This window comes from Triplophysa rosa, linkage group LG1, assembly GCF_024868665.1.
Source record: "Triplophysa rosa linkage group LG1, Trosa_1v2, whole genome shotgun sequence".
In the NCBI taxonomy this organism is placed as follows: domain Eukaryota; kingdom Metazoa; phylum Chordata; class Actinopteri; order Cypriniformes; family Nemacheilidae; genus Triplophysa; species Triplophysa rosa.
The window spans coordinates 4,542,765-4,567,642 of NC_079890.1; the positions used below are offsets into that span (position 1 = coordinate 4,542,765).

At 36.7% G+C, this 24,878-nt stretch overlaps 1 protein-coding gene across 2 annotated transcripts; it reads left to right on the plus strand.

Annotated features, from left to right (window-relative positions):
• The first annotated feature begins 5,084 nt into the window (after positions 1-5,084).
• casq1b (calsequestrin 1b) lies at positions 5,085-23,254 on the plus strand. Of its 2 annotated transcripts, XM_057348305.1 has the most exons (12): positions 5,085-5,469; positions 12,127-12,159; positions 14,797-14,890; positions 15,269-15,369; positions 15,444-15,555; positions 15,739-15,812; positions 15,959-16,089; positions 16,186-16,231; positions 18,623-18,677; positions 18,780-18,880; positions 22,596-22,670; positions 22,760-23,254. In XM_057348305.1, the coding sequence occupies exons 1-12, from the start codon at positions 5,086-5,088 to the stop codon at positions 22,937-22,939; spliced, it is 1,386 nt and encodes a 461-aa protein (XP_057204288.1). In that variant the 5' UTR covers position 5,085; the 3' UTR covers positions 22,940-23,254. The 2 variants fall into 2 exon arrangements, with proteins under 2 accessions (XP_057204288.1, XP_057204296.1); XM_057348313.1 differs by lacking the exon at positions 12,127-12,159.
• Positions 23,255-24,878: the final 1,624 nt, after the last annotated feature.

Sequence of the window (24,878 nt, forward strand, 5' to 3'; positions counted from 1 at the left end):
ACATTCTTCCAACTCAGTCCGGTCAACAACATCTCTCACAACATTCAAAAAACTACTTAAAACCCATCTCTTCTGTGAATATTCCACAGCAAAATGAAAAAAAAAACTCTTTCTCTCAACAGGTATTGGTCTAGCTTTTGTTGAAACTAGTAACTTTGTATTAGCACCTATTGTATTATGGCTCCTGTATGACATATCGCTTATTGCTCCCTGAACTCTCTGTAAGTCGCTTTGGATAAAAGCGTCTGCTAAATGACTAAATGTAAATGAAATGACTAAATGTAACTATTTGCTGCAGTCACATCGAATAGAATGACAACTTCTGGAGCCCCTGTCGGATTGTTGGTGCTGTGTGACCTAATGGAGGTGGATGGAGATTGCACACAGTTGCGGTGACACCGGTGCCAGAGAAGCCCTGCCACTGCTGGTGGGGGAAGAGGGGGTGGAGGTGTGAGGGAGCAAGGATGGCCTGCTTTGAGAGCATGGAATAGTATCCACACCTGCTCTCAGATCTACACCCACCGAGATACCCACTGATGGCACTTCCTCAAGGACTGCCAGGGCCTTTTCCTCGTTGGGGATGAGAGCAGGCACAAAGCTTGGGTCACCACCTGTTCTTGCCCTGTCTCGCCGGACTGCAGCACCTCTCTCTTTGGCTGCACTGGCAAAATCATTCCACTTTTTACGGACAACTTCTCAGTCTCTCTGTGTACTGGAGCTTGAAGCTGCTATTTTTCTGGCTATACTTTCCCAAATGTCTTTTTCAGTTTTGTTGGACACTGTTGTGTTCTTATTGTGAACAATTTGGCAGCGTCAATGCTGTGGCATTGTTTAACTGTTATTGACCCCCCAAGAAATCTTTTACAAAGATTACAGAAGATCTTTGTTGAATTTTTTGGGGGATGGCTTTCACTGGCATCCTTCTGGAATTTTATATCTGCCAGTAAATGAAGGAGGACAAGGACTAATTGAATTATCGGCTAAAGGAAGAACTATGAGACTACAATCTGCTCAGAAACTATTTTTTTCTACAGAATACATTCCTTGGGTATCTTTTGGATTAGCTGTCTTAAGATCCTTTTGTAGGTTCGAGCAATAATGGTAATTTTTGTGGGCACAAAAGTGATATTGATTCAGTTCCATTAACATTCAGGACTTGCAACCTGACTTGGACTCGCCTCTCTGGACTTGGGACTTGATTGGGACTTGAAAACAATGACTTGGTCCCACCTCTGGTAATAAACAATTAATGGAAATCACAGCAGGAACACTAAAATAACAGTATTATTTTGTGCAAATTATAATGTGGTTTACAGTAATAAACTGTTGTTGCAGATTACAGTAGGTATGCTGTAAAATTACAGCTATGTGCTGGCAAATATAGCTGCCAGTTGTTTACTGTAATTTAACAGGGAATTTTTTTACAGTGTACATAAAAGTGGAGATCGGCAGAAGATAAGCCTATTGCCAATCAGGTTTAACTGAGGTCTGTAAGAGTAGTAAAACAGCTGATTTTAGGTTTAAAAGCTGCTCTTCCTCCTCTTTTGCAGTTTTTAAATATTTCTCTAGAAGAGGAGCTTAGAAAAGTTGCCTTTCGACCATTATGTGTGTCACCTGATGTTTGTCCTAAAAATGATCAGTTAGGACTGTTATAAAATTTTAAGAGATTAAAATAACTATTATTCCAAACAGCTGGAAAAAAGAGTATCTATCAGATATGTGTAAAAGCTGCTTATTTTAATGACCTCTTTGTCATTTTTGTAATAGTCGTGAAACTGTATTTATGTTTTTATTGATTGTCCAAGGTTGGAGTTACTCTTTGTATTGTTGGGAAATATTATTGGACAGTTTTGTTTTTAACAAAGTGTTTTATATTTATGGTTGTAAGAATTTAAGGGAATACAGACAACGTTGTGCTGTTGCCTGTTTTTTGGTGGGGCAAGCAAAAATGGCAATTTGGAAAACTTGTAGACTTTCTCTTGAAGGACGAAGTGTTAATGTTTTAAATTTATTTAAGGCACTACTTGAATCCCGAATAAGGGTAACCAGAGCCATTGAGAGAGAGAGTTCTGCCAACTCCGTTGACTCCAATGGAACAGCTTTTTCACAGCAATGGAGGCTCTCAATAGTTCCCGGAAGTTACTAGTAATGTATGGAGCTGCAACTAAACAGACCAACTGACTTCTAACCCATTTAAAGACGAAAGCCATTTAATGATTGTTTAATAGATTTTTTAAACCTCTCTCTATCTCTCTCTCTCTTGCTGTCTCATTGCTCTGTAAAAACAGAGCAGCAATACAAAAAAGGCCACAGAAACAGAAAATATATCCCATGTACAATGATACCAGTAAATGTGCATCTACGCTACACTTTAAGTTTCAGAATCCCGAACAATCTGTTACGCAGCAGTCAATGGGACATGAGGGGGGATTATGTGTTCAGAAAACCAGTTCGAAAAAGTAATTGTGTGTTTGTGGTTGTGTTGGCAATGCTTGCTTCTAAATTACGCTTTTTTATAATAGTATTTTATAAAAGTATAATTATTTTCTATTCTTATTTAAATTATGGGGAATGTATAAACCACACTAACCTGTTGTTTCGTAAAATGTTCAGATGAGCAGTATTAGCTTTACCGCAATTCTTCATTTGCAGTAAAAAAAATCATGTTTTTTTTCAATAAACAGTTCTTAAAATGTGCAAATGCTTGACTTCATAGGAAAAACGGAAAAAAAAAAAATTCAACAGATGACAAACCCATTTCAGTATCTCAGGTTTGTAGTTGCCAAGCAACAAGATTCACTACAAAAAGAGATTTTAGACTGAATTTGCATAAAAGCATACAGTAATTTTTCTCTCTCTACAGTATGTTTGAACATATATAAATGTACATGCCCTTTTTGTCTCATACATACCCTTCTTGTCATATACCTCAGCCAAAAACCTCTCTTAGCACTTTTACCTTCAGCTTGCAGAAAATACATTTGAATTTATAAATTTGAATCCATAAATTTGAATCGCATCATCATATGAATACACTGTATTACAGTAACACTATATGTTCAAACTGTGTAGGCAGAAGAGAACTGACCCATCGAGACAAGTCTTATTTATCTAGTCTTTTGTTCTGCCAAATTCATCTTTAGTTTGCCCATTGGGTGCTTCGAAACAAATAAATTAGGACATAATTTTATAACACATTAAATGGAACTGCTCAATAATTCGACTGTAATTTACACTGATATGTTTTTGTGAAGCTGTTTTAAGTCAATGTTCATTAAGAAAAGCACCACTGAAAAAAGATTGGGTTGAAAATGAGATTTCGTTGGTCTTTTTTTATTCTTTTATTTTGTATCATGATTAAGTTGTCACTTCTTGCTAGTCATGTTCATGTTCTTTCACTGTTGCCCCCCCTATTGTGCTCAGGATTTCTTTGTTCACTTTGAATTCTAGGTGTATAAATACCCCAGTGTGTTCTGTCTTCCCTTGTTGTGAATGATTCAATGTACGATTGTGATCTTTTCATGTTCATCTCGGTTCATGCTTGTGGTCAGGATTTGTCCTTGTTCATGTTCATGGACTTTATTGCACTTTGGGATTTATTAAGCTCATTTGAATCTGCATGTACATCCGGTAGAAACAGGAAAGGTTACAAGAGGAGACATTATTTTTTCATTGTAGCATTTACTTGCTGAAAACCTGATTGTATTTCTAGATGTATGGAAAACTTAAAATAAGTAATCCTGATAATATGGTTGAAAATAACATTTTGAAGTGCAGTTTTTTTTTCTCAATTGTTTTTAAACGCATTTGTTCATGCATTACGGACTCTCTCATAACCTTAAACACAAAACCAGATTCTTCAGGCAAAATTATACAATTGCTTTAAAGCCATTTCATTTGTGCTCAAAGTTTAATTTTTGATGCCTGTTTACTGTTTCATAATGCAAGAGCATCAAAATGCTAAATGTGTTTTAGTAAGAATGTGTTTAGAGGTTTGCTAAAATGAAATGTGCTAACAATCTGAACTTATTTAAAGTTGTTTAAATTTTCAATAAAAAGTTCTTTATTTGTCAAATGGGTTTCGGCCACTGAGCATTTGATTTTGAAAATGCAAATCAGAGCACTGTGAGACAGTAGTTTTTAAAGACCCTGCCACAAGAGGGCGTTATCCTAATAATGGAGGAACAGGGCATTACTCCATCATATGTCGTACGACAGTACAGTGAAATTACAATGGCATTTCCTAAAAAAGCACCAGTTTTTACAAGGTACATTTTTTAAATGCACAAGAAAATGATAAATTATATTCAGAGAAAGCAGAAATTAAATCTAACAAGAAAAGAAGCTGAAAGTTCATGATGACGTTATTATGAGTGCAAAGTTTAAATGTTCCACAACCAATAAGAATTCCTCAAATGTTAATGTTATATTTATTAAACAGTTTATACAAATATCACACCCCTAGTGTAAAGTAAGAGTATATTTATAGCCTAATTATTATCAAAATAATTGAATGCAGTGCATTACTATAATTTTTTGCTCTTTGTGCATAAGTGAAAAACATCATGCAAATACTATGTGCTAAAGTCTTGTGTTAAAAAATCTTGTGCATGTAAAGTAGAACGTTCAGCTCATGTATGCCTGGCCAGCTGAATCAGGGTGAAACTAGATACTTCAGCATTTCAGCTATGACAGCTCTACTATAACGACATGCAGGGCAGCCATCTTGCTGTCACTGTCCAAACAATTATTTTTAGTAAGGGTCAAAGCCCTGCAGAACTTAATATGGCAAGGAATCTTGTCACCCAGCCTCTTTGGGGCTGTAATACCGTCTCTCGCTTCTGCTCTGCTTTGAGAATGTTTTCTTGAACAGGTGAAAACTGTCCCATTTTACTCCACCCATTTACAGCATTTCTCGCAACCATAAATGATGGTTAACTCGATAACCTTGACTGTCTTTGATCTGGATGCAACCCGAGTCTCATATTAGGATTCAACCCACAACATCTGACCAACCCCACGTCCAGAGATAAATCCACCCTCCAGCTTTCACCCCCACCCCAGAGGGCGCTAGCTAACATGTACATGTATCTTTGTAACAGGGAATGTGGAAAGCAAGTCCTGCTCCTCTCCGGGTGGCAGGCACACGAACTGGACCTTGTTCCTAATAGTTTGACCTTAATTAGGAGCAAAGCAAAACATAATCTAATTTTTAATCACGTGGGACAATCGGGTGACATGAAGTGGGGTTTGGTGTTGGTTCTGCTCTCCTTGGGTTCTCTGTGTTGGGGTGAGAAGGGCTTGGAGGTCCCGGAATATGATGGGCAGGACCGGGTCCATCAACTGACCAACAAAAACTATAAGTCTGTGATGAAGAAATATGATGTCATGGTGATCTACTATCACAAACCTGTTGGGGTGGACCGCATGTCCAGGAAGCAGTTTGAGGTGGAGGAACTCGCTTTGGAGGTATGTGAAATGATGAGGAGAACTTGAGGAAGGGATGATACAGTAAAAGTTGGGAAAGATCCACGTACGTTTGTATATTGACTCTCAGTGGAGCAGCTGGTGTCAAGGGAAACAGGGTTGATTCCCATTGGAGGCAGGTGATTTGATTTGCACATCATAGGGTGTTTTTGTAATTTCTAATGCATGGGGCCACCGTGACGCAACATTTGATTGTTTTTTTTTCCGTATCGTTTGTCATAGTAGAGCAACCGACACTGCTTTTGTGACGCTTCACAATGACAAATGCTGGTGGACAATAGTGTAGGTGTTTAACAACCTTGCGAGTACTGGGAGCATTAAACTAGTAAATCATTCATTCTGTGACACCAATACAAAACTTACCCTTTTGTTTGTGAAAGTCACTCGCAAGTTCTGCCTTTTGGATGACATCACACATGTCAGAAAAGCAACAAGTAATCTGACATTGTTTCTTGTCCATAACACAACATTTGGAGTCCAAATCACATTATCTGACACTATGACTATCATAGTTTCAACCCATGGTTGAGTAAAATATGGACAAACCCAACTGTTGGTTTAAATTAACCTACAAAATGTCCATGTTTGACCCAAACATGGGCGGAAACAACCTAGCAGTTTGGGTTGAATCAACACATCATAGCATCATTTTTACCCAAAGGCTGGATTTGGCCATATTTTATCCAATCATGGGTGGAAAGTGTTGTCAAAAAGAGCTCTAGAGAAAGTGATTCAAAGCCACGCCTCCTTCAAAACAGAAGAATGTGCACAGCTGAAGCTATGTTTTTGGATATATGTGTGGATATTGTAGTTTGCTTGTAACTTGAAAATACAATATTTTCTGATTAGACGCTGGATGCTGTTGTCGTTGAATGATTTAATGCGTTACTTTCAAAACCCTTTAAAATCAAATCATACCATGCTGTACCTGTCCAAAATAAACTCTGCAACCGTGTCATCTTCTTTCATCATATGACTCCTGCTGTTGACTACAAGCGTGAAAGAGCATTACCAATGTAACCATTACCAGCTTATAGCTCTAACTTACACTATCACAGGCAGTGAAGACATATTTTAACAAGGAAATCAAGAGTTCAACTAAAGGAACCACTAAACACTATTAGGGTGACTTCTTATTGTTCATGGTTTATTTCATTGATTGTGGTTGTAAACATCAGGCGTTCATCATTAATGAGATAATTAAGTGACGTTTGATTCCTTAACTCAACCTGATCTAACTCATTAACTTGTTCATGCGTTATTTAGGGAGACATCCAAAACATTAAGGATGGTAAGGCACGTGGACTGGAGTGGTCTAAGAAACGTCTAATGAACGTTTAAACCAGTGGTTCTCAAGTCTGGCCCGCGAGATCCATTTTCAGAGTTGAGAACCATGGTCTAAACAACACATTGGAACACAATTTTGTTTGCTGGGATTAGGATGCAATGCATAGACTCAATTAGGCAAACCGACCCTGTCCTCTGCCAATATTTACCCATGTTTACTTTACTCAGAAACAAAGTATTTATCTCCCAGCCTCAAAATTCCCCATGCAGTTAAATGTGTCTCATGCCTGTTGTATTGCTGGCTGCAACAGAGAGACTGAAATCTTCGTTTCAGTCTATGGCTGATTTGCCTCTTCATCAGAATGTAAATCTGTCTGAAAGCACAGTTAATCCGTTAAGCTATCACAGCTCCCCACAGACACTCCCTCCTAATAATGCACTGTTGAACTGGCATTAGTATATGTAAAATATATCTCCTAATATATTAATAAAAAATATAATAAATGACATAATGGTATATTGGAAAATATACAGAATAAAATATTGTGTAAATATATTAAAATATACATAAAACATAGCTAATTTACAATAACATAAACACATCTGCTCATACTATAACACTTAATGAACATACAATCACTACACAGCCATTACATTTTTAAATAAAGTAACTTGTAAATGTAATTTGTAAATAATGTATCTTGATGATGTTTGGCCAATCGTTAACCTAACCACAGACTCTACTCTTCAACCACATGGTAACCCCACAAATTTACACATACTAGAAACCCTTCTAAATTGAAAGTAATACAACATTAAACACTAACAGATCTCCCCCATATTAATATTCACCTAAAAGACATGAAATAACACCTAAATTAAAAAGTTTTACTCTCCTTTAACAGTCAGAAGCAAAGCATGCTGGGAACTAGAAATCCGCTTGAACTCATTCTGTGAATGTGTCCATATATGTGTATAATATACGTACATTCACATTTATATGGGAACATCTATGTGCATTATATACTCAATAAAATATTAAATGTGATGAATATTAGATTTATTTTTGCCTTCGTTTTTAAATATATTCATACGTTCAATATAACCATAAATTGTTAATGCATATATTGCTGTATATTGAAAAATATTAGCACCAGTTTCCAATATATGGAAATGTATTATGTTATATATCGCATTATATTTTGTAGTATATTCACATAGATTTTTGTTCTGTAAGGGTTGTGCTTTCTGGATTTTCTCTTGAGCTGGCATGTTAGGAGACAGCAGTTATTCGGATAAAGTGAAGGACGCATACATTCAGGCAAAATTGAATCTGATTACACGGTCAGAAAAAATGTGCCAAATTTGTACCTTTAGGGGTACAATGGCTTGTCACTGGGGCAGTACTCTCAAAGGTACACATATTGTACCTTTCCACATGGATACCCAGACAGCAAGCAACCATTGAATCAATGTCAAAAAATAGCTGAATGTGAACACACACCCAGAGCAGTTTTAAAATTTTTACCGTTTGTTTATGAAGTTTAACAAGTTGAACATGAAAATCACATTTTTTTTACCATAAACGGTACTCACAACAAGCAAACATTATTTTTAATATGCCATTACTATTTTCCCTGCTTATAACATTCCTCTGTTGTCTGATATCGATCACAAAAGAAGACAAAATTAGACCTCAACGGTTTCAACAAATGAAATTTCCTAAATCACAATTTATAAGCTCGCGCTATTTTTCATAAACATTTACTTAGTAACTTTTAATCAAAGTCACCGAGTGGAGCTGTGACACGTCAGAGGTGACCTGGCCCTCCCGGCTGAGACTGGTTTCTCCCGAGATTTTTTTCTCCATTTATTTATCATTGGAGTTTGGGTTCCTCGCCACTGGGCCGTGTTGGCGTGCTTTACCCCTTTAACGCTATAAAAACTCATAAATGAGGGAGACTGGTTGGGATTCTGCCCTCTTTAGGGAACTTAATTTACAATAAATTGCAATAAAATCATTCAATGCCCACTTTTTTTGAAACAAAATCTTGACTAATGTATATCCACATGTCTAATATATTTCATGATGTATTTTCATTTTCACAGTCCTGCAGATATAGTGACAAACTAGGTAAAAGATTTGTTGTGTAACAAAACATGCAATAGCTTTAATCAAAACTATTACATAATTCCCCCGCCAGTTACATCAAACATTTGCTTCTTAGTACATATGTTCATCTGCTGGTGAAGCTTCATTTTCCTACTTCTGAATTTGTAATTAAGCTGTTTTATTATCGTATTCAAATATTTCATCCAGACTGCAGCTACAAGCCAGGATGAATTGAATGCAACCAGACTCCATAGAGACTTTCTGAATGAGTAATCACGTCCCGGCCCCGAGCTCACATGCTTCATTATAGTGCTGTGTGTTTCAGTGCTGATGGAGAGCGAGACCCGTTCTTGTATTGGTTAATATTACATCTGAATCAAACCCATAAGTGTGCTCGCGCCTTCAACCATTCAGGCAGCTTTTCACTTCAGTACCTCCTGGTTGGCAATCACTGATTTAATAGCCTAATTTCCTTTATTAAAGCAGAACTGTGGAGATGATCGGAGTGAAAGGGTTGTGCATCACTAGATATTGTCCTTGAGGATTATAGTTTATTATTATCACACTCAGTATTAGTTCTGTGATCACACAGCAGCTGATTCATATTTCCCAAGAGCATTTAGATGCTCAACTCTCTGATCAAATGACAACACTCTGCATTAGGTCTTTCGTATAGACACCAAATGAAAAACATCATTCTTTTTTTGATAGCCTTTTGACTACTATTGAAACATAACTTAATTTTGTTAACTTCTATTTCATCGCTACAAAACAGCAAGACTCAGTTAAAATGTCCGGTTGCGGTGTGTCTTGAACACACTCTGACAAAAGCAAAATATATTAAATTAATAGCTTTAATAAAATTAAGCTTTTTTCTGCATTGTGACAATATCCACTTTTTAATGTTAACATTAATTTGCCTTTTTCCATTCAATTTTTAATCATTATTTATAATTTAATTTGATTTAATCACAGTTGAGAACAATATCTGAAATGTGAGGTTCTTGTAGTCCAAACCTGTTAGATCCTGTAATACAGTGATGTTTGTCCAGTGTACACAAAACTTGATTTGGGTATATCGTGTGTGTGTGTGTGTGTGTGTGTGCGTGCACGAGAAAGAAAGAAAGAAAGAAAGAAAGAAAGAAAGAAAGAAAGAAAGAAAGAAAGAAAGAAAGAGAGAGAGAGAAATCTAAATTTTATGATGTTAAAGTATTTTTATGAATATCTTTGACCCCTAAACCAGAAGGTCAAAGGTATAATTGACTTTGTCCTGTAATGGGCTAAGTGTGAAGAGAAATTATTTTCTTCATTGTTTTCCGATTTGCTGACCTCATTCATTTTAGTGGAAAATGTCAGACCTTTTCAGCAGTCACAAACAAGAAAAACAAAATGTTCCTGATGGGAAAATTAGACTCAAACTCGTTTCAGTTGTACATTTTCACACTAAACATCCATGATTCTGCCAAAGTGTTAAAAGAGCTCACAAATGTTTTTCAGCGTCTGTCTCTCTCTGAACACATGCTGTCGGTTATTAATCATAGCTGAATCATTTCAGCTGTCATCTTCTCACAACTAAAGCTGCTTAAAATTAACAGTTTGGCGCGGCAAATGTCGAGCAGCATTATTTCGCAAAGAAAACAACAAAATTTGAAACTTTTAATGATTCACACATTATAAAGGTGACATGAGCATTCATTTGAAATAACCTGAATAACAAACTTCTCTGACGGATTTTAGTTAATGAAACATACTGTATGTAGACAGATAATATGATTTAACCCTCTGGTTGTCTTCATTAGAGGACCCTGTCTGTGACCTTCGTTGACAAATTTGTCCATGGTATGTTTACAACCACTCTTTCAAGAAATGTCAACAATTTTTTATCTACTTTAAATACATTTAAAGGCACTCAAAGTATGCATTCATTTTGTATTTTTTGTTGTTTTATATTTTATTTTAAAAATATGCATTTTTTATGCTTAAGGATTTTCATAAAAATCTTCATTCCAATAATTAAACCGTGGTAAAATAAGTCCTACGTTTGTTTTTTAGTTTCATCGGATGGAATAAAAATAGCAAAAACTTGAAATATCAATGTATGTTTTGCAGTGTTGGATTGGTAAAATGTAAACAAATGCTACATTATTGGCTCATTCACTTCTTTATTTGTGTATGTGAGAGTGACAGTTTTATTTGACATAATACGGAAAAAAAACACTCAGCTTATTGAGTTTGTGTGTACATGATTGAGTCAGTTTTTTTGTGTGTACATGTTTGTGTTTGTGTGTATGTGTATGAGAGCCGGTCACATTGAGGATGTTGTATAGGCTCACCCCTTTATATACAGTATCTCACAGAAGTTGAGTACACCCCTCACATTTTTGTAAATATTTTATTATATCTTTTCATGTGACAACACTGAAGTGTACTCACTTTTGTTGCCAGCAGTTTAGACATGAATGGCTGCGTGTTGAGTTATTTTGAGGGGACAGCAAATGTACACTATTATACAAGCTGTATACTCACTACTTTACACTGTATCACCGTGTCATTTCTTCAGTGTTGTCACATGAAAAGATATAATAAAATATTTACAAAAATGTGAGGGGTGTACTCACTTCTGTGAGATACTGTATGTGTATGAATGATCTGCATCGTGTTGGATTTAGGTATGTTTATTGGACAAATAAAAAATAATTGTTGTGAAATTCAGTCATTTCCCATTCATTTCCTATGGGTGGACAAATTTGTCCACGAAGGTAAGAATGAGCGCATTTTTTTTGTACAACCACTTAACATTTCCGAACTTTTTTTTTTCAAGGGGCAGACTTAGGAAAAGTACACAAGTTTCGTAACGATCAGTTTAAGGGAACTATTTTTCTTTTAAAAACATAATGATTTTGGACAAATTTGTCCACAAGATCGTTATAGGGTTAAAATATGAATTAACAAACATGTTCAGAAACATGAGCGACCAGTCACACTGAGGTAAAAAAGAGAGTTTCATTCATTAACTAATGGGTAAAATGTGGTAAAGTCTCACCTGTCGCTCTTCATATCATTTTAATCAAGATTCCTGAACGTTCTGTCTGAAAAGCACATTTCAGCATGTTTTTCAGCAGCTGTTCATGACCATGAGCATGTTTGATAATATTCCCATAAATATTTTTCGGAGCTCAGTTTATCTGATTGTTTAACGGTTTCATTCTGTGCTCTGATGAACTGACCTCTCTCTACAGTTGCTAACAAGCCCTGCCGCTCTGACCTACCAGGTATGTTCAGGCCTTCAAATGACTAGTTTCAAATGACATTTTGTTTGTTTGTTGTCTTTTTTTTAAGCTTTTCACTAAAGCTTCATCCAAAATATCCGAGCAGCATCCTTCCTCCCTCTCTAGGGATGCGCAATGTCCACTAGAATGCCCTTTTATGACAAATGAAGGGTTTGTAAGAACTGGAGAGAATGAATGATGCTCCTTCAGACGTGTTGGATGTGGCCGGCGGTGAGAGCTGTCGCAGTGAGTTTTTACAGGATTGCACTTCCTGTGAGGCAGAAACGCAACACGTGTCCAGCTGCAGATATTAACCGCTCTGTGTGCTTATTCATCTGTTTATGAATGCTGAGCTCACCCTCCACAGGAGCAGAGCATGTCTGACAGTCTTCAATCCGTCGAATAAAGCCATTTCTGCATTTGTTTAGTGAGACGGGAACCAGCTCTGATATTGCAATGAGGTCTCTCGCAGTGAATCGTGTTGATGCATATGAACCTGGAAGGATTATCTCAGTTTTAGATTATTGCAGTCTGGGGTAATGAAGGATATATGTGACCTTGTTTTTTCTTTTGTGGAACACAAAAGTCCAAAAATTAGCAACATTCTGTAAAACTGTCTGTTTGGTTACGAGGTACCCAGATAGGAAAAGAGCCGGTGAAAATCATTGAATCAATGTTAAAAAATGTTAATTGCGTTGAATCAATATCACTTTTGCACCCGCAATTAATGTTGAAAAAATGTTTATATTTCAACAAACAACCATGACTGTGACCAGTGTTTACTTTAATTGAGACTCTTGAATTTCATTATCTCAACTCTCTGTCTTTTAATTTTAACAATAGTGTTTCAATAAGAACCCTTGCGTATTAATAAAGGAAGAGATGTCTGAAAAGTGGATGTTGGAATGGTTTTCTCTTCATGATAAGTTTAGCAAAATAAAGCAGCTTCTTTAAGTAAAATAAAGAGGGTTCAACAGTATAAAGATAAATTGACATCAAAGACATCAGCAATGGTGACAAACTAATTCAAATAAACAGGTCAACTGCAATGCATGCTGGGAGTCATGAATGAGTTTGTACTATGATGTTGCCCAGCATGCATTGCAGCATGAAGGTTTTCTTTACTTGATTGTCACCATTGTTGAGATTCATACAATGATTCTTCATGTCTAATTGCTTCAGCAGCATAACAGCTTTTAGAAAATTATGTTCTGTTAGTTGTCCATAACACTGCTTTAATCACACAGTGTTCACATATTACTAACATAACACACTCCAAATTTATTTAAGTAACTTTACAGTGATGAAATTAGCACAATTTTCTGATCCCACTGATCATCAGTTCTCTTTCCCACAACAAATGTGTTTTACTACACATGTGCAGTCAAATAAACCTGCCACTAAAACATAAGAGTCAAGAGACATGATGGTTTGTTGAAATTTACCAAAAAAATCCAACATTAATTGCAGGTGCAAAAGTGATATTGATTCAATTCCATTAACAATGTTACAAATCAACTATTTTTAACATTGATTCAATGGTTGCTTGCTGTCAGGGTATGGTGCAGTCGGAAGGCAATTATATCTTAGAGCATCTTACAGCTTAAAGTATTTTTATTTTGTTTTCTAGTAAAGATAAAGACCAAATAACTATTAATCTAATGCTAGAATGTTCATTTTGGGTAAAACAATGTTTTAATCTTGTAGCATAATATATTCTGACAAGTGACATATCAGACATATCGGACCTTCGGTTGTTGCTGTAAATGCAGAAATTTAATCTGTTTATGTTGGGACTACATGAATCCTTTTCACTATCTGATTGAAAATATGTAGGGTATTGAGCACCCAGCATGCTCCGCTCTGATAGAGGAGAGTAAACGTTAAAATTAAGGGATGTGTGTTTTTGAGCAAGATGCGGAAAAATGATGTTTATTTAATTCTGTCATTTTGAAACTGAAAAGATTTTCAGTTGTTTTTGAGTTTTGAGGGATTAGCATTGGCGACCAGTGGTTTCACTTTCTGTAGGTTAAAAACAAGTACGTTGTCCACATTTTTGCATGTATTGATTTTCATTCAGTGCCTGTGCAGTAAACTTTGCTGCGTCCTGATAGCACCAGTCATAAAAAGCAATGTAAAAAAAGCAAGTAACAAGTTAGAATTCATACAGCATTTATAATATATTTATTTAACACTTTCACATCAACTGAACGTGATGTTGAAGCTTCAACAATTGTTCAATTTTACGTTGGATGTATCTGTTTCATTTAAATTAAAAATTGAAACATAATTCAAACGCATATAGTATTAATTCTGGGCTGAAATATTTTTTATACATGCTGTTATGTCAGGCATGTATGTGTGTGCGCGTTTGGACATTCAGAACAAGCAGTTACATGGAAGACCGTGTGGAATGTGCATCTTTTTTGTTGCATTGGTGTCTGAATATGTTGTCCATTCAGTGCATTGGTCAGATCTGTTGGCTATCTTCGGCTCCAATGGGCTGCGAGTTTGAAAGAAACAGCTCTCTTTATCATGTTGGTTTGGTTAATGCCTGCGATGCTGAATGGCCTGAGCGCACTATTCTTAAAGGGCTCTAAACTCATTAAAACACACGTTTTAAACCCTTTTTTTATTCAGCTCGCTGCCCAGGTGCTCGATGGTTTTGAAGATGAAGACATTGGATTTGCACTGGTGGACTCAAAGAAAGACATCACTGTTGCTAAGAAGCTGGGTAAATCCTTTTAATCCTGTCCTATAACCTTGTCTTTAGTCTGGTCTAACACCGTGTCTACACCAGATGCGGCTTGGCGCGATGCAACGCGACAAGAGACAATAGAACGCATTAGAACCCATTATAATTAAAAACTTTGTCCACACCGGTGTAGACACGGTGTGAGTCTTAATATCTTGCAAATTTCATAAATAAAAAGCCTGTAGCTAATGATAGTCTGTTCCTGGTTGCTGGTGCTGACACAACATGATTGGCTGACTGGACCGAGATGTTATATTTCAAGCTTTTACACTATCTTGTCATCTGTGATCTGTTGAGACAATCCATCAGACGCCTATGAAATGTTCATGCATTGATGAGGCACTTGTTTTTGGGCAGGTCTGGATGAGGTGGACAGCATCTACATATTTGCTGATGATGAGGTCGTCGAGTATGATGGAGAAATGGCGGCCGATACACTGGTGGAATTCCTTTATGATGTTAGTGATAATGAATCATGATTATTGTTCACACATTAGGTAATTGATTATTAATCAAGCGTTTTCCCTCTCAGGTAATTGAAGAACCCGTGGAGATAATCTATAATGAGAGAGAGCTCAAAGGATTTCATAACATCGAGGAGGACATTAAACTGATAGGATACTTCAAGAGTCAACAATCTCAACGTTAGTGCAGTTTACACAACCTTTGATTAATTCATGGAGACAATATTGTCACTTGTGTGGCAAAAGAAATTGATTTGTTTAACGTCATTAACAATACTTTTTTTGTAACTTTGCAAAATACATTTTCTTGTAATTTATTCTCACAGCACAACTAAACCATCATGTCTTTTTTTAATTTCCCAGAATTCATCGAGTTTGACGATGCAGCAGAGGAATTTCACCCTTTCATCAAATTTTTTGCCACCTTCGAACCTAAGGCAGGTCCCCACATTTACACGCATAGATAAGCAAACATGTAACTATATGACACAGAGTCTCTGCATTCACCGTCAACCATTTGAAATAGTTGAAAGCTTTAAACATTCATTCATTTAGCATGGCACTATTTTTAAAATGCCTCCAGATTGCTAAGACATTAAATCTAAAGCTCAATGAGGTAGATTTCTATGAGCCCTTCATGGTGCACCCTGTCACCATTCCTGGCAAACCCTACACAGAAGACGACATTGTCAGCTACATTGAGGAACACAACAGGTGAACACAACAGCTAAAGAAATATGATAAAATAAAAATAATCACTGTACTTTGTAAATTTAGTGAACGTGGCTGAATGTTTTCTCCCTGTTTTAGACCGACTCTAAGGAAAATGGAGCCCCACAGCATGTATGAGATCTGGGTAAGGCACAATTTGATCCGTCATCAACGTAGAAACAATAAACACACGCAACATGCAGTTTGATTGACAGGCGATCTGACCAATCATAACGCCGATATTATGTGCCCCTGACTGACCGCCATTTTGTCCCACAAACAAAGCACCTGGCGTAGTAGAGCTTTGGTGATTAATAAGAAAAAATGCTTTTTAATAATTGTAATAGTAAACAGGGAGATATACACTCACCTAAAGGATTATTAGGAACACCTGTTCAATTTCTCATTAATGCAATTATCTAATCAACCAATCACATGGCAGTTGCTTCAATGCATTTAGGGGTGTGGTCCTGGTCAAGACAATCTCCTGAACTCCAAACTGAATGTCAGAATGGGAAAGAAAGGTGATTTAAGCAATTTTGAGCGTGGCATGGTTGTTGGTGCCAGACGGGCCGGTCTGAGTATTTCACAATCTGCTCAGTTACTGGGATTTTCACGCACAACCATTTCTAGGGTTTACAAAGAATGGTGTGAAAAGGGAAAAACATCCAGTATGCGGCAGTCCTGTGGGCGAAAATGCCTTGTTGATGCTAGAGGTCAGAGGAGAATGGGCCGACTGATTCAAGCTGATAGAAGAGCAACTTTGACTGAAATAACCACTCGTTACAACCGAGGTATGCAGCAAAGCATTTGTGAAGCCACAACACGCACAACCTTGAGGCAGATGGGCTACAACAGCAGAAGACCCCACCGGGTACCACTCATCTCCACTACAAATAGGAAAAAGAGGCTACAATTTGCACGAGCTCACCAAAATTGGACAGTTGAAGACTGGAAAAATGTTGCCTGGTCTGATGAGTCTCGATTTCTGTTGAGACATTCAAATGGTAGAGTCAGAATTTGGCGTAAACAGAATGAGAACATGGATCCATCATGCCTTGTTACCACTGTGCAGGCTGGTGGTGGTGGTGTAATGGTGTGGGGGATGTTTTCTTGGCACACTTTAGGCCCCTTAGTGCCAATTGGGCATCGTTTAAATGCCACGGCCTACCTGAGCATTGTTTCTGACCATGTCCATCCCTTTATGACCACCATGTACCCATCCTCTAATGGCTACTTCCAGCAGGATAATGCACCATGTCACAAAGCTCGAATCATTTCAAATTGGTTTCTTGAACATGACAATGAGTTCACTGTACTAGAATGGCCCCCACAGTCACCAGATCTCAACCCGATAGAACATCTTTGGGATGTGGTGGAACGGGAGCTTCGTGCCCTGGATGTGCATCCCACAAATCTCCATCAACTGCAAGATGCTATCCTATCAATATGGGCCAACATTTCTAAAGAATGCTTTCAGCACCTTGTTGAATCAATGCCACGTAGAATTAAGGCAGTTCTGAAGGCGAAAGGGGGTCAAACACCGTATTAGTATGGTGTTCCTAATAATCCTTTAGGTGAGTGTATACCCAGCTTTAATCGACGTTCAAAACGCTAACTAAGTTATAACTTTTAAAAATCACTCTAAATGAAGTAGAATAGCGGCCAATACAGATACGAGACACGATATTGTTGGAATCATTAATGTAACGTTACATTAAAAAATTACAAATGTATTCAGAAATGAAGTCGTAAAGCAACAGCTGTAGTGTGTTTGTTGTATTTAACACAAATAAAGATTAAGACACTGATGGACTGCTATTCTTTTCTATACTGAACTAATATTTAAAAGTTTACTTTCGTTTTCACAAAAAAGGATCACGGCCAACCGAAACTCTGCCCGAAGTTATTCTCTCTCTAAAATTGTCATTACTACAAATTTTGGAGTAAATATAAACACTTTAAACACCACATTTAGGTTAGCTATACATCCATTTGTGTGACAGTAACGTTAGTTGCCTAATGCACCGTGCGAGTTTAGAATTAACGTAACGTTATCGTCTGCTGGTGTGGACGCAAATAAAGGTAGGCTACAATTATTGTTACAGTTATCTCAAATCCTGAATGTATCCCTCGAATGCATATTGCAGACCTTTCTGTCTGAAGTTTTCTGTCATTTATCCAGAAATTCTTCACTATTTCCCCAGAGAGTGCACATATTTACACTGGGAGCGCATGGCAGATACTGAAAGCTTGTGGGGGCGGGGTTTTGTGAAGGGTCAATTCTGTGAACTTTGCTTTCTTTTCTATTTTTTTTATGAAATTCTATTCTATTCTATAGTTTTGTGCCCACTGCAACGTTCATTGTTCACACTGTTTGGTATGCTTGGTGTTTGTGCATGTACTGTAGAAAATTATGCTCCTTTTAAATGTTATTTTACTATTTATATGTATCTTATTTCTGTTCCTCCTTTGAGTAGTTCTACCATTAACCATTATTGTGACTTTGACTAGCTGTGTGATTTCTGTTCCTTAGGAAGACGATATTAACGGACAGCACATTGTCGCCTTTGCAGAGGAGTCTGACCCGGGTAAATGCTGTTTTCTTTTGCAGAACCCTTTCACAGTCTGATGAAGCTTAGCTGCCAGAAATTGTGAATTTTTCCTGTTTTTTTTTTGTTGCCTTGTGACAGACGGTTATGAGCTCCTGGAAATCTTGAAGGAAGTGGCGCAAGACAACACAGAGAATCCAAACCTAAGCATTATCTGGATTGATCCAGACGACTTCCCGCTGGTACGATCTTCACCAGACCGCTGTGATACCCTATCCATACACTTTAGGTTTAATGACTTCAATCCCGCAGGGGTGGATGTCTGAAAAAAGGATATTTTTGGTATAGCATAGTATAGATTTGTCTCTCTTCTATTCTAGAGAACATAAAGCAACATGCTTAATTTTATAAACTTTCAATTGTTTATTTGCTTTTGAGAGAATACATTTGCTAAGTAATTAAAAAATGTGTGCTAGATCAAAGACAAGGAAAAGGAATGGTCTAAAATTATTATTTAAAGTTAAACATTACAAATCTGGAAAATGGAGCGACTGAGCTCCCATTGAGTTCTGTTTAGCTATCTGCTGCCCTCTACAGGACTTAGTTTGCCAATGCCAGGTTTTTAAGTAGGTGGACTCCACCTTCCAATTTCCTTTTTTTCCAATTGCTAACAAGCATTTACCAATCCTTTTCTAAACTCTTAACACAGTAACACACACATATATCGCACAGTTAGCCAAATAGCCTAATTTTCTGCCCAAAACCAGATTTGGTAATAAATACAAAAAGTACATTTACATTTACATTTATGCATTTGGCAGATGCTTTTATCCAAAGCGACTTACATTGCATTATATTATACATTTGTTTCTAATTATGGGATCGAACCCATGACCATGGCGTTGTTAACCTTTTTCTACATATACTAACTCTATCAAAACACAGCTAGCACAATCCATCTGGTTTACGTCTATTTGATGTCTGCATTTACATCTGCAAGACATCTTAAATACATAGTTTGCTCATCTGCAATACGTCTCGGAGACGTCTGAACGTCTGTAATACGTCTGCTAAAGATCTGGAGATCTGCTGCTTAAAAACATCTGCTAAACATCTTAGAAAGAGCTGTTGTACATCCATTCTAAATCATAAACATCTTACAGACATCTTCTAGATGTCTATATGACGTCTGACAGCAGACATCTCCGAGACGTATTGCAGATGAGCAAACGATGTATTGTAGATGTCTTGCAGATGTAAATGCAGACGTCAAATAGACGTAAGCCAGATGTATGTGTGCTATCAGGGAGCAAACCTGATTCAAAATCGAGTCATCGGTCAAAACATTAATAGCACTAGTTTTCTATCCAACAGGAACATATTCATTCATAGCCGAAGACTGTCAAAATGCTAACAAGAGTTTTTTTCAATTGCTAACATCCCTTTGACCAATCTGTAGTCACATTTTCAAAACGCTAAACACAGCACAAGGTCCATCTGTTGTGACCATACCATTAACACAATTCATGTTGTTTTCACACAATATTCAGTCGATTAACCCGTTTCTAAAATGCTTACATGTTCTTTTCACACAAGCTTACCTCATACCAAAATTATGGATCTTTCTTATCTTTTTTACAAATGCTTAAACACAGTATGACAAAAATGAAGACCTAATGTTCCAACCCCTAAATATATTAGGCTACAAAAAACTCTTCTTCTTCTTCTGCAACAAAAGCAGCTTACAGTAAAAGACCTGATGATAATTTTCTAATTAGTGATAATTGAAAAATAGCTGATTCCAATCTGAAGATCATATAGATTAGAACTGTACTTTTTCTGTGCATTTTTTTTTGTCCGTTTTATTTGTGCTATCGTTGAAACAAAGGGCATGCATTTTTATCACTGACAGCAATTACATAGTGCTAATAAAGCCTTTACTGCAGCAGTGCACTTATACTTTTTGTAAATTCTACTGATGATTCCTTCGCTACGTTGTGTTCTGTAAGCTTTTGGAAAGTTTTGAAAGTTTGTGTTTTCATGGGTGTGTAAATCACCAAATCCAACCTTATATCATCTAAACCATAGCACCAAATTTAAACTGAAATTACAATATCAGCGAGAGGAATAGACAATTATGATTTTTTTATAATTGTGCATCATCTTTAAATATATCTCACCATATGTATTGATCTATAATAGAAGGATGGTTAGATGATGAATGGCTGGATGATAGATGTGTGGATATCTATCTAATATAGACAAATGTACAAACAATATCCACCTTTAGTTTATTGACAGGGAATTCCCAATGAACCCCACCCCCACCCACTTTTGCTGTAATTATATGGTAACGTTTGCACGTCTGTCACTTTTGCTGTAATAACGGTAGGTTCTAGAAACGAACTTTTGGTAGCAGAGATGTGTATGTTGTTTTGGTTAAAAATATAATTAATCAAGCTCAAATATTTTTTGAGTGATTGAGCTAAAACCAAAAAGCGTTACATTTTACCCCCCACTTTCCCCCATCTAAAATGAATCCACACAGAGGAATTGTGATACAGAAAAGAAAAACACAAGACTATTTTACAGCACAATAGAAAAAAAATGTGTTTACAGCTGACTGAATTATAAAAAGACTTTCATATTGTATGTTCTATACAGGTCGAACTGAAACATGACAAGTAATGCAGTTTTTGTAATGTCATTAATTGTTAGCATTTTGACAGTCTATTGACTATGTTCCTGTTATATAGAAAACTCGTGCTAATGTTTTGACTGAATGACTCGAATTTGAATCGGGTTTGCTATGTTTTGATAGAGTTAGCATATGTTAGAAGTTAGAAGATAAATGTAGAGTTTGTATTTATTTAACAAAATGTGGTTTGGCAAGAAAATTTACTATTTGGCTAATTGTGTGATGTAGGTGTGTTACTGTGATAAGTGTTAGAAAAAGTAGCCTACTTTAAGTATTGGTAAACGCTTGTTAGCAACTGAAAAAAAAAACTGTAATGGCATTAAAAACTGCATTACTTGCATGTTTCAGTTCAACCTGTATACAGTAAAACATACAATATGAAAATAATTTTTCAAAAATAATTCAGTCAGCTGTTAACACATTTTTTTTCATTGTGCTGTAAAATAGTCTTGTCTTTTTCATTACTGTATCACAATTCCTCTGTGTGGATTCATTATTGACAGGGGAGAGCGGCAGCGGGGCACAACGCTTTTTGGTTTTAGCTTACAGTAATCATTAAACAATATTTGAGCTTGATTATGTAATCAGATTTTTACACAAGCCACATACACATCTGTTACCAAGGAACACTTACAGTAAATTTGTGTTAGCTGTATGCATTTTTTGTCAAAGCAACAAGACGTGTTATTTGTATAGCTTACACAGACATATGTTCTGCTAACTGTGTTACGTAAAAGTTTAGGAAAATTGTTAAAAGTATTGGAAACAATGTCATAGCAATCATAAAAAAACTGTAGACTAGATTTAGGCTTTGGAACAGTAGGTCTTCGTTTTTGTTGTGCTGTGATTCATGATTTTGGTATGGGGTAAGCTTGTGTGAAAAGAAAATTCAAGCATTTTGGAAATGTGTTAATTCAGTGAATATTGTGTAAAAACAACATGAATCATGTTTATGGCATGCTCAAGAGGTGAATGTTGTGCTAATTGTGTTTAGAGTTTTGAAAATGTGACTACAGATTGGTCAAAGGAATGTTAGCAAAAAAAAAACGGTAACTGCTTTGACTGTTGCAGTTACTGAAAACAAACCTTTACCACAAATGAAATGCATACAATAACATAATTCTGTGCTTAAACTTGCGCAGGCCTTTTCTATTCTAAAGTCTGTCTGGCGTGTTAGAACTTCACTGGCCACACACTACAGTACTTGATAAACACATGCAATCACTAGATTTAGTAACCTTTTGTCTGTACCCCCGCAGCTGGTGCCGTACTGGGAGAAGACCTTTGGCATCGATCTCTCATCTCCTCAGATTGGCGTGGTGGATGTGGAGGATGTGAGTGGCAGTATAGATGTAGGTTGAACAAGCCAAATGCGATTAAGTGGATTCTTTGTGACCGTCGTTTTCGTATGTCTGTATGCCAGGCTGACAGTGTATGGATGGGCATGGATGATGAAGAAGATATGCCCACAGCCGACGAGCTGGACACCTGGATCGAAGATGTCATAGCAGGCAAAATCCATCCTGATGACAATGAAGATAATGACAATTATTTTGATGATGAAACGGATGATAATAATGACGATCATGATGATGATGAGTAAATTAATGCCACCGTCACAGGCAACACCTAGCTGTCCACAACAATTTATTTAGTTGTTCACACAATCTGAACTGTTTGCTTATGGAATTTTGAAACTTGTATCATACAATAGCGGATTTTTTTGCCTGGCCACTGATATGCCACTTCATTTAAAAAAAATAAACATCATTTTCAGACATTCCTGTACCTGTTGATAAAATAGCATTGGGTCTAGAGTTGAAGAAATAGCCTACTGTGTTTTGTTCATTTTTGTTTTATTTTATGAAAGCAGATCGAATTATATTCATCAGAAAGTCTTCGCCTTTCACTGCGGAATGTTACAAAGAATATATTAAAAAAACAAGGTTTCTTGTTTTTGTTCCAATACAGTTTCAACAATGTGACAAAGTAAGTCTCTGTGTTAGGCCTATTACTCAGAAACATAAACATGACACAATCAACAGCAGATGAACCTTTAAACAGCTTTCTAATCAAAAGCACCACAAAGAGAGCGAACAGTCACAGTTCGAGCTCATCTGCATTACAAACTCTTTACAATACTACTTACCTGTTCTCCATGTCTTTCTCCAAGTTGATCATCTAGTTGCTGCCAGATCGTTGACCAGCTTTAAGTCGCTCATCACCTGTTAAACTCCAGTAAACTCACCCATTGTGTTTTATCTCTCATTTCGTCTTGGTCATCCATGATGGCGGAGATAACAGGATCATAATCTCCAGATTTTTTCCAAGGATTAATCAACATTCTATGACATTTATTAACCAGTTCCGTTTCTACCGTTTCTTGGATAGTCTTCATCAACGGTGTGAGTGGTCCAGTGCCCTTCTCTGGGTCAGCGGAGGACCGGCATGCAGTGTTCACTCGCACTGGAGATGCAGCCACAGTATTTCATCACAGATAAATCAAATATTGCTTTCGTTCTATCTCTTCTCAATGGCAAAGGCATAGAAGGGGCGGAGTCACTGTGGAATCATAACAGTCCTGTTATGCAATCCTATGATATTTCCGGCCCTGACACACAACTTTCACCAAGAACTTCCAGATCGTCCTGCTCCGCAGGGTTGGGGAGTGTTTCCTTGAGTTGGGCTCTTGACCCTTGATTTTCATAAGTTAGATTTTTTGGCATGCTGTAACTGTGTGCTTTTAAAGAACATTTGTGACCCTGGATCACAAAACCAGTCTTAAGTAGCACGGGAACATTTTTAGTAAAAGACAAAAATACATTGTATGGGTCAAAATAATCAATTTTTCTTTTATGACAAAAATCATTAGGATATTAAGTAAAGATCATGTTCAATAAAGATATTTTGTAAATATCCTACCTTAAATATATAAAAACTTTATTTTTGTGAGTGGATGGTCTGTCACAGTGCCCCTGATAAAGAACTTCAAAGGCGATTTTCTCAATATTTAGATTTTTTTGCACTCTCAGATTCCTGAGTTTTAAATGGTTGTATCTGAGCCAGATATTGTCCTATTCTGACAACTCATATATCTATAGAAAGTTTATTTATTCAGCTTTCAGAATATGTAAAAATATCAATTTTGAAAAATTGACACATAATACTGGTTTTGTTGTCCAGGGTCACATTTCTTATGGCAATGGGAATCTGAATGGGAATTGGAATTTAATCAAGTGATGTTGGTTGTTGGTCATCAAAATTACCATCATGTTGTAACTCTGTCAAGCGAAAGTTGAGGGTCAAGAGGCCAACTCAAGGAAACACTGATCACCCTGATGGTGACTTTTGTTAGCTGGGAACGTTCTTAAAACATAAAAAATGGACAATTTGAATGTATTACTGTAAAAAGTTTCAAAAGCATGAAAACCTCTAAGGAACATTCTTATAACAAACTTTTGTTAGCTGGGTATTTAGTTACTGTCTGACAGAATGTCAATATTTTTGACAGAAAAGTGGTTCTGACAGGAAATTTCATTTAA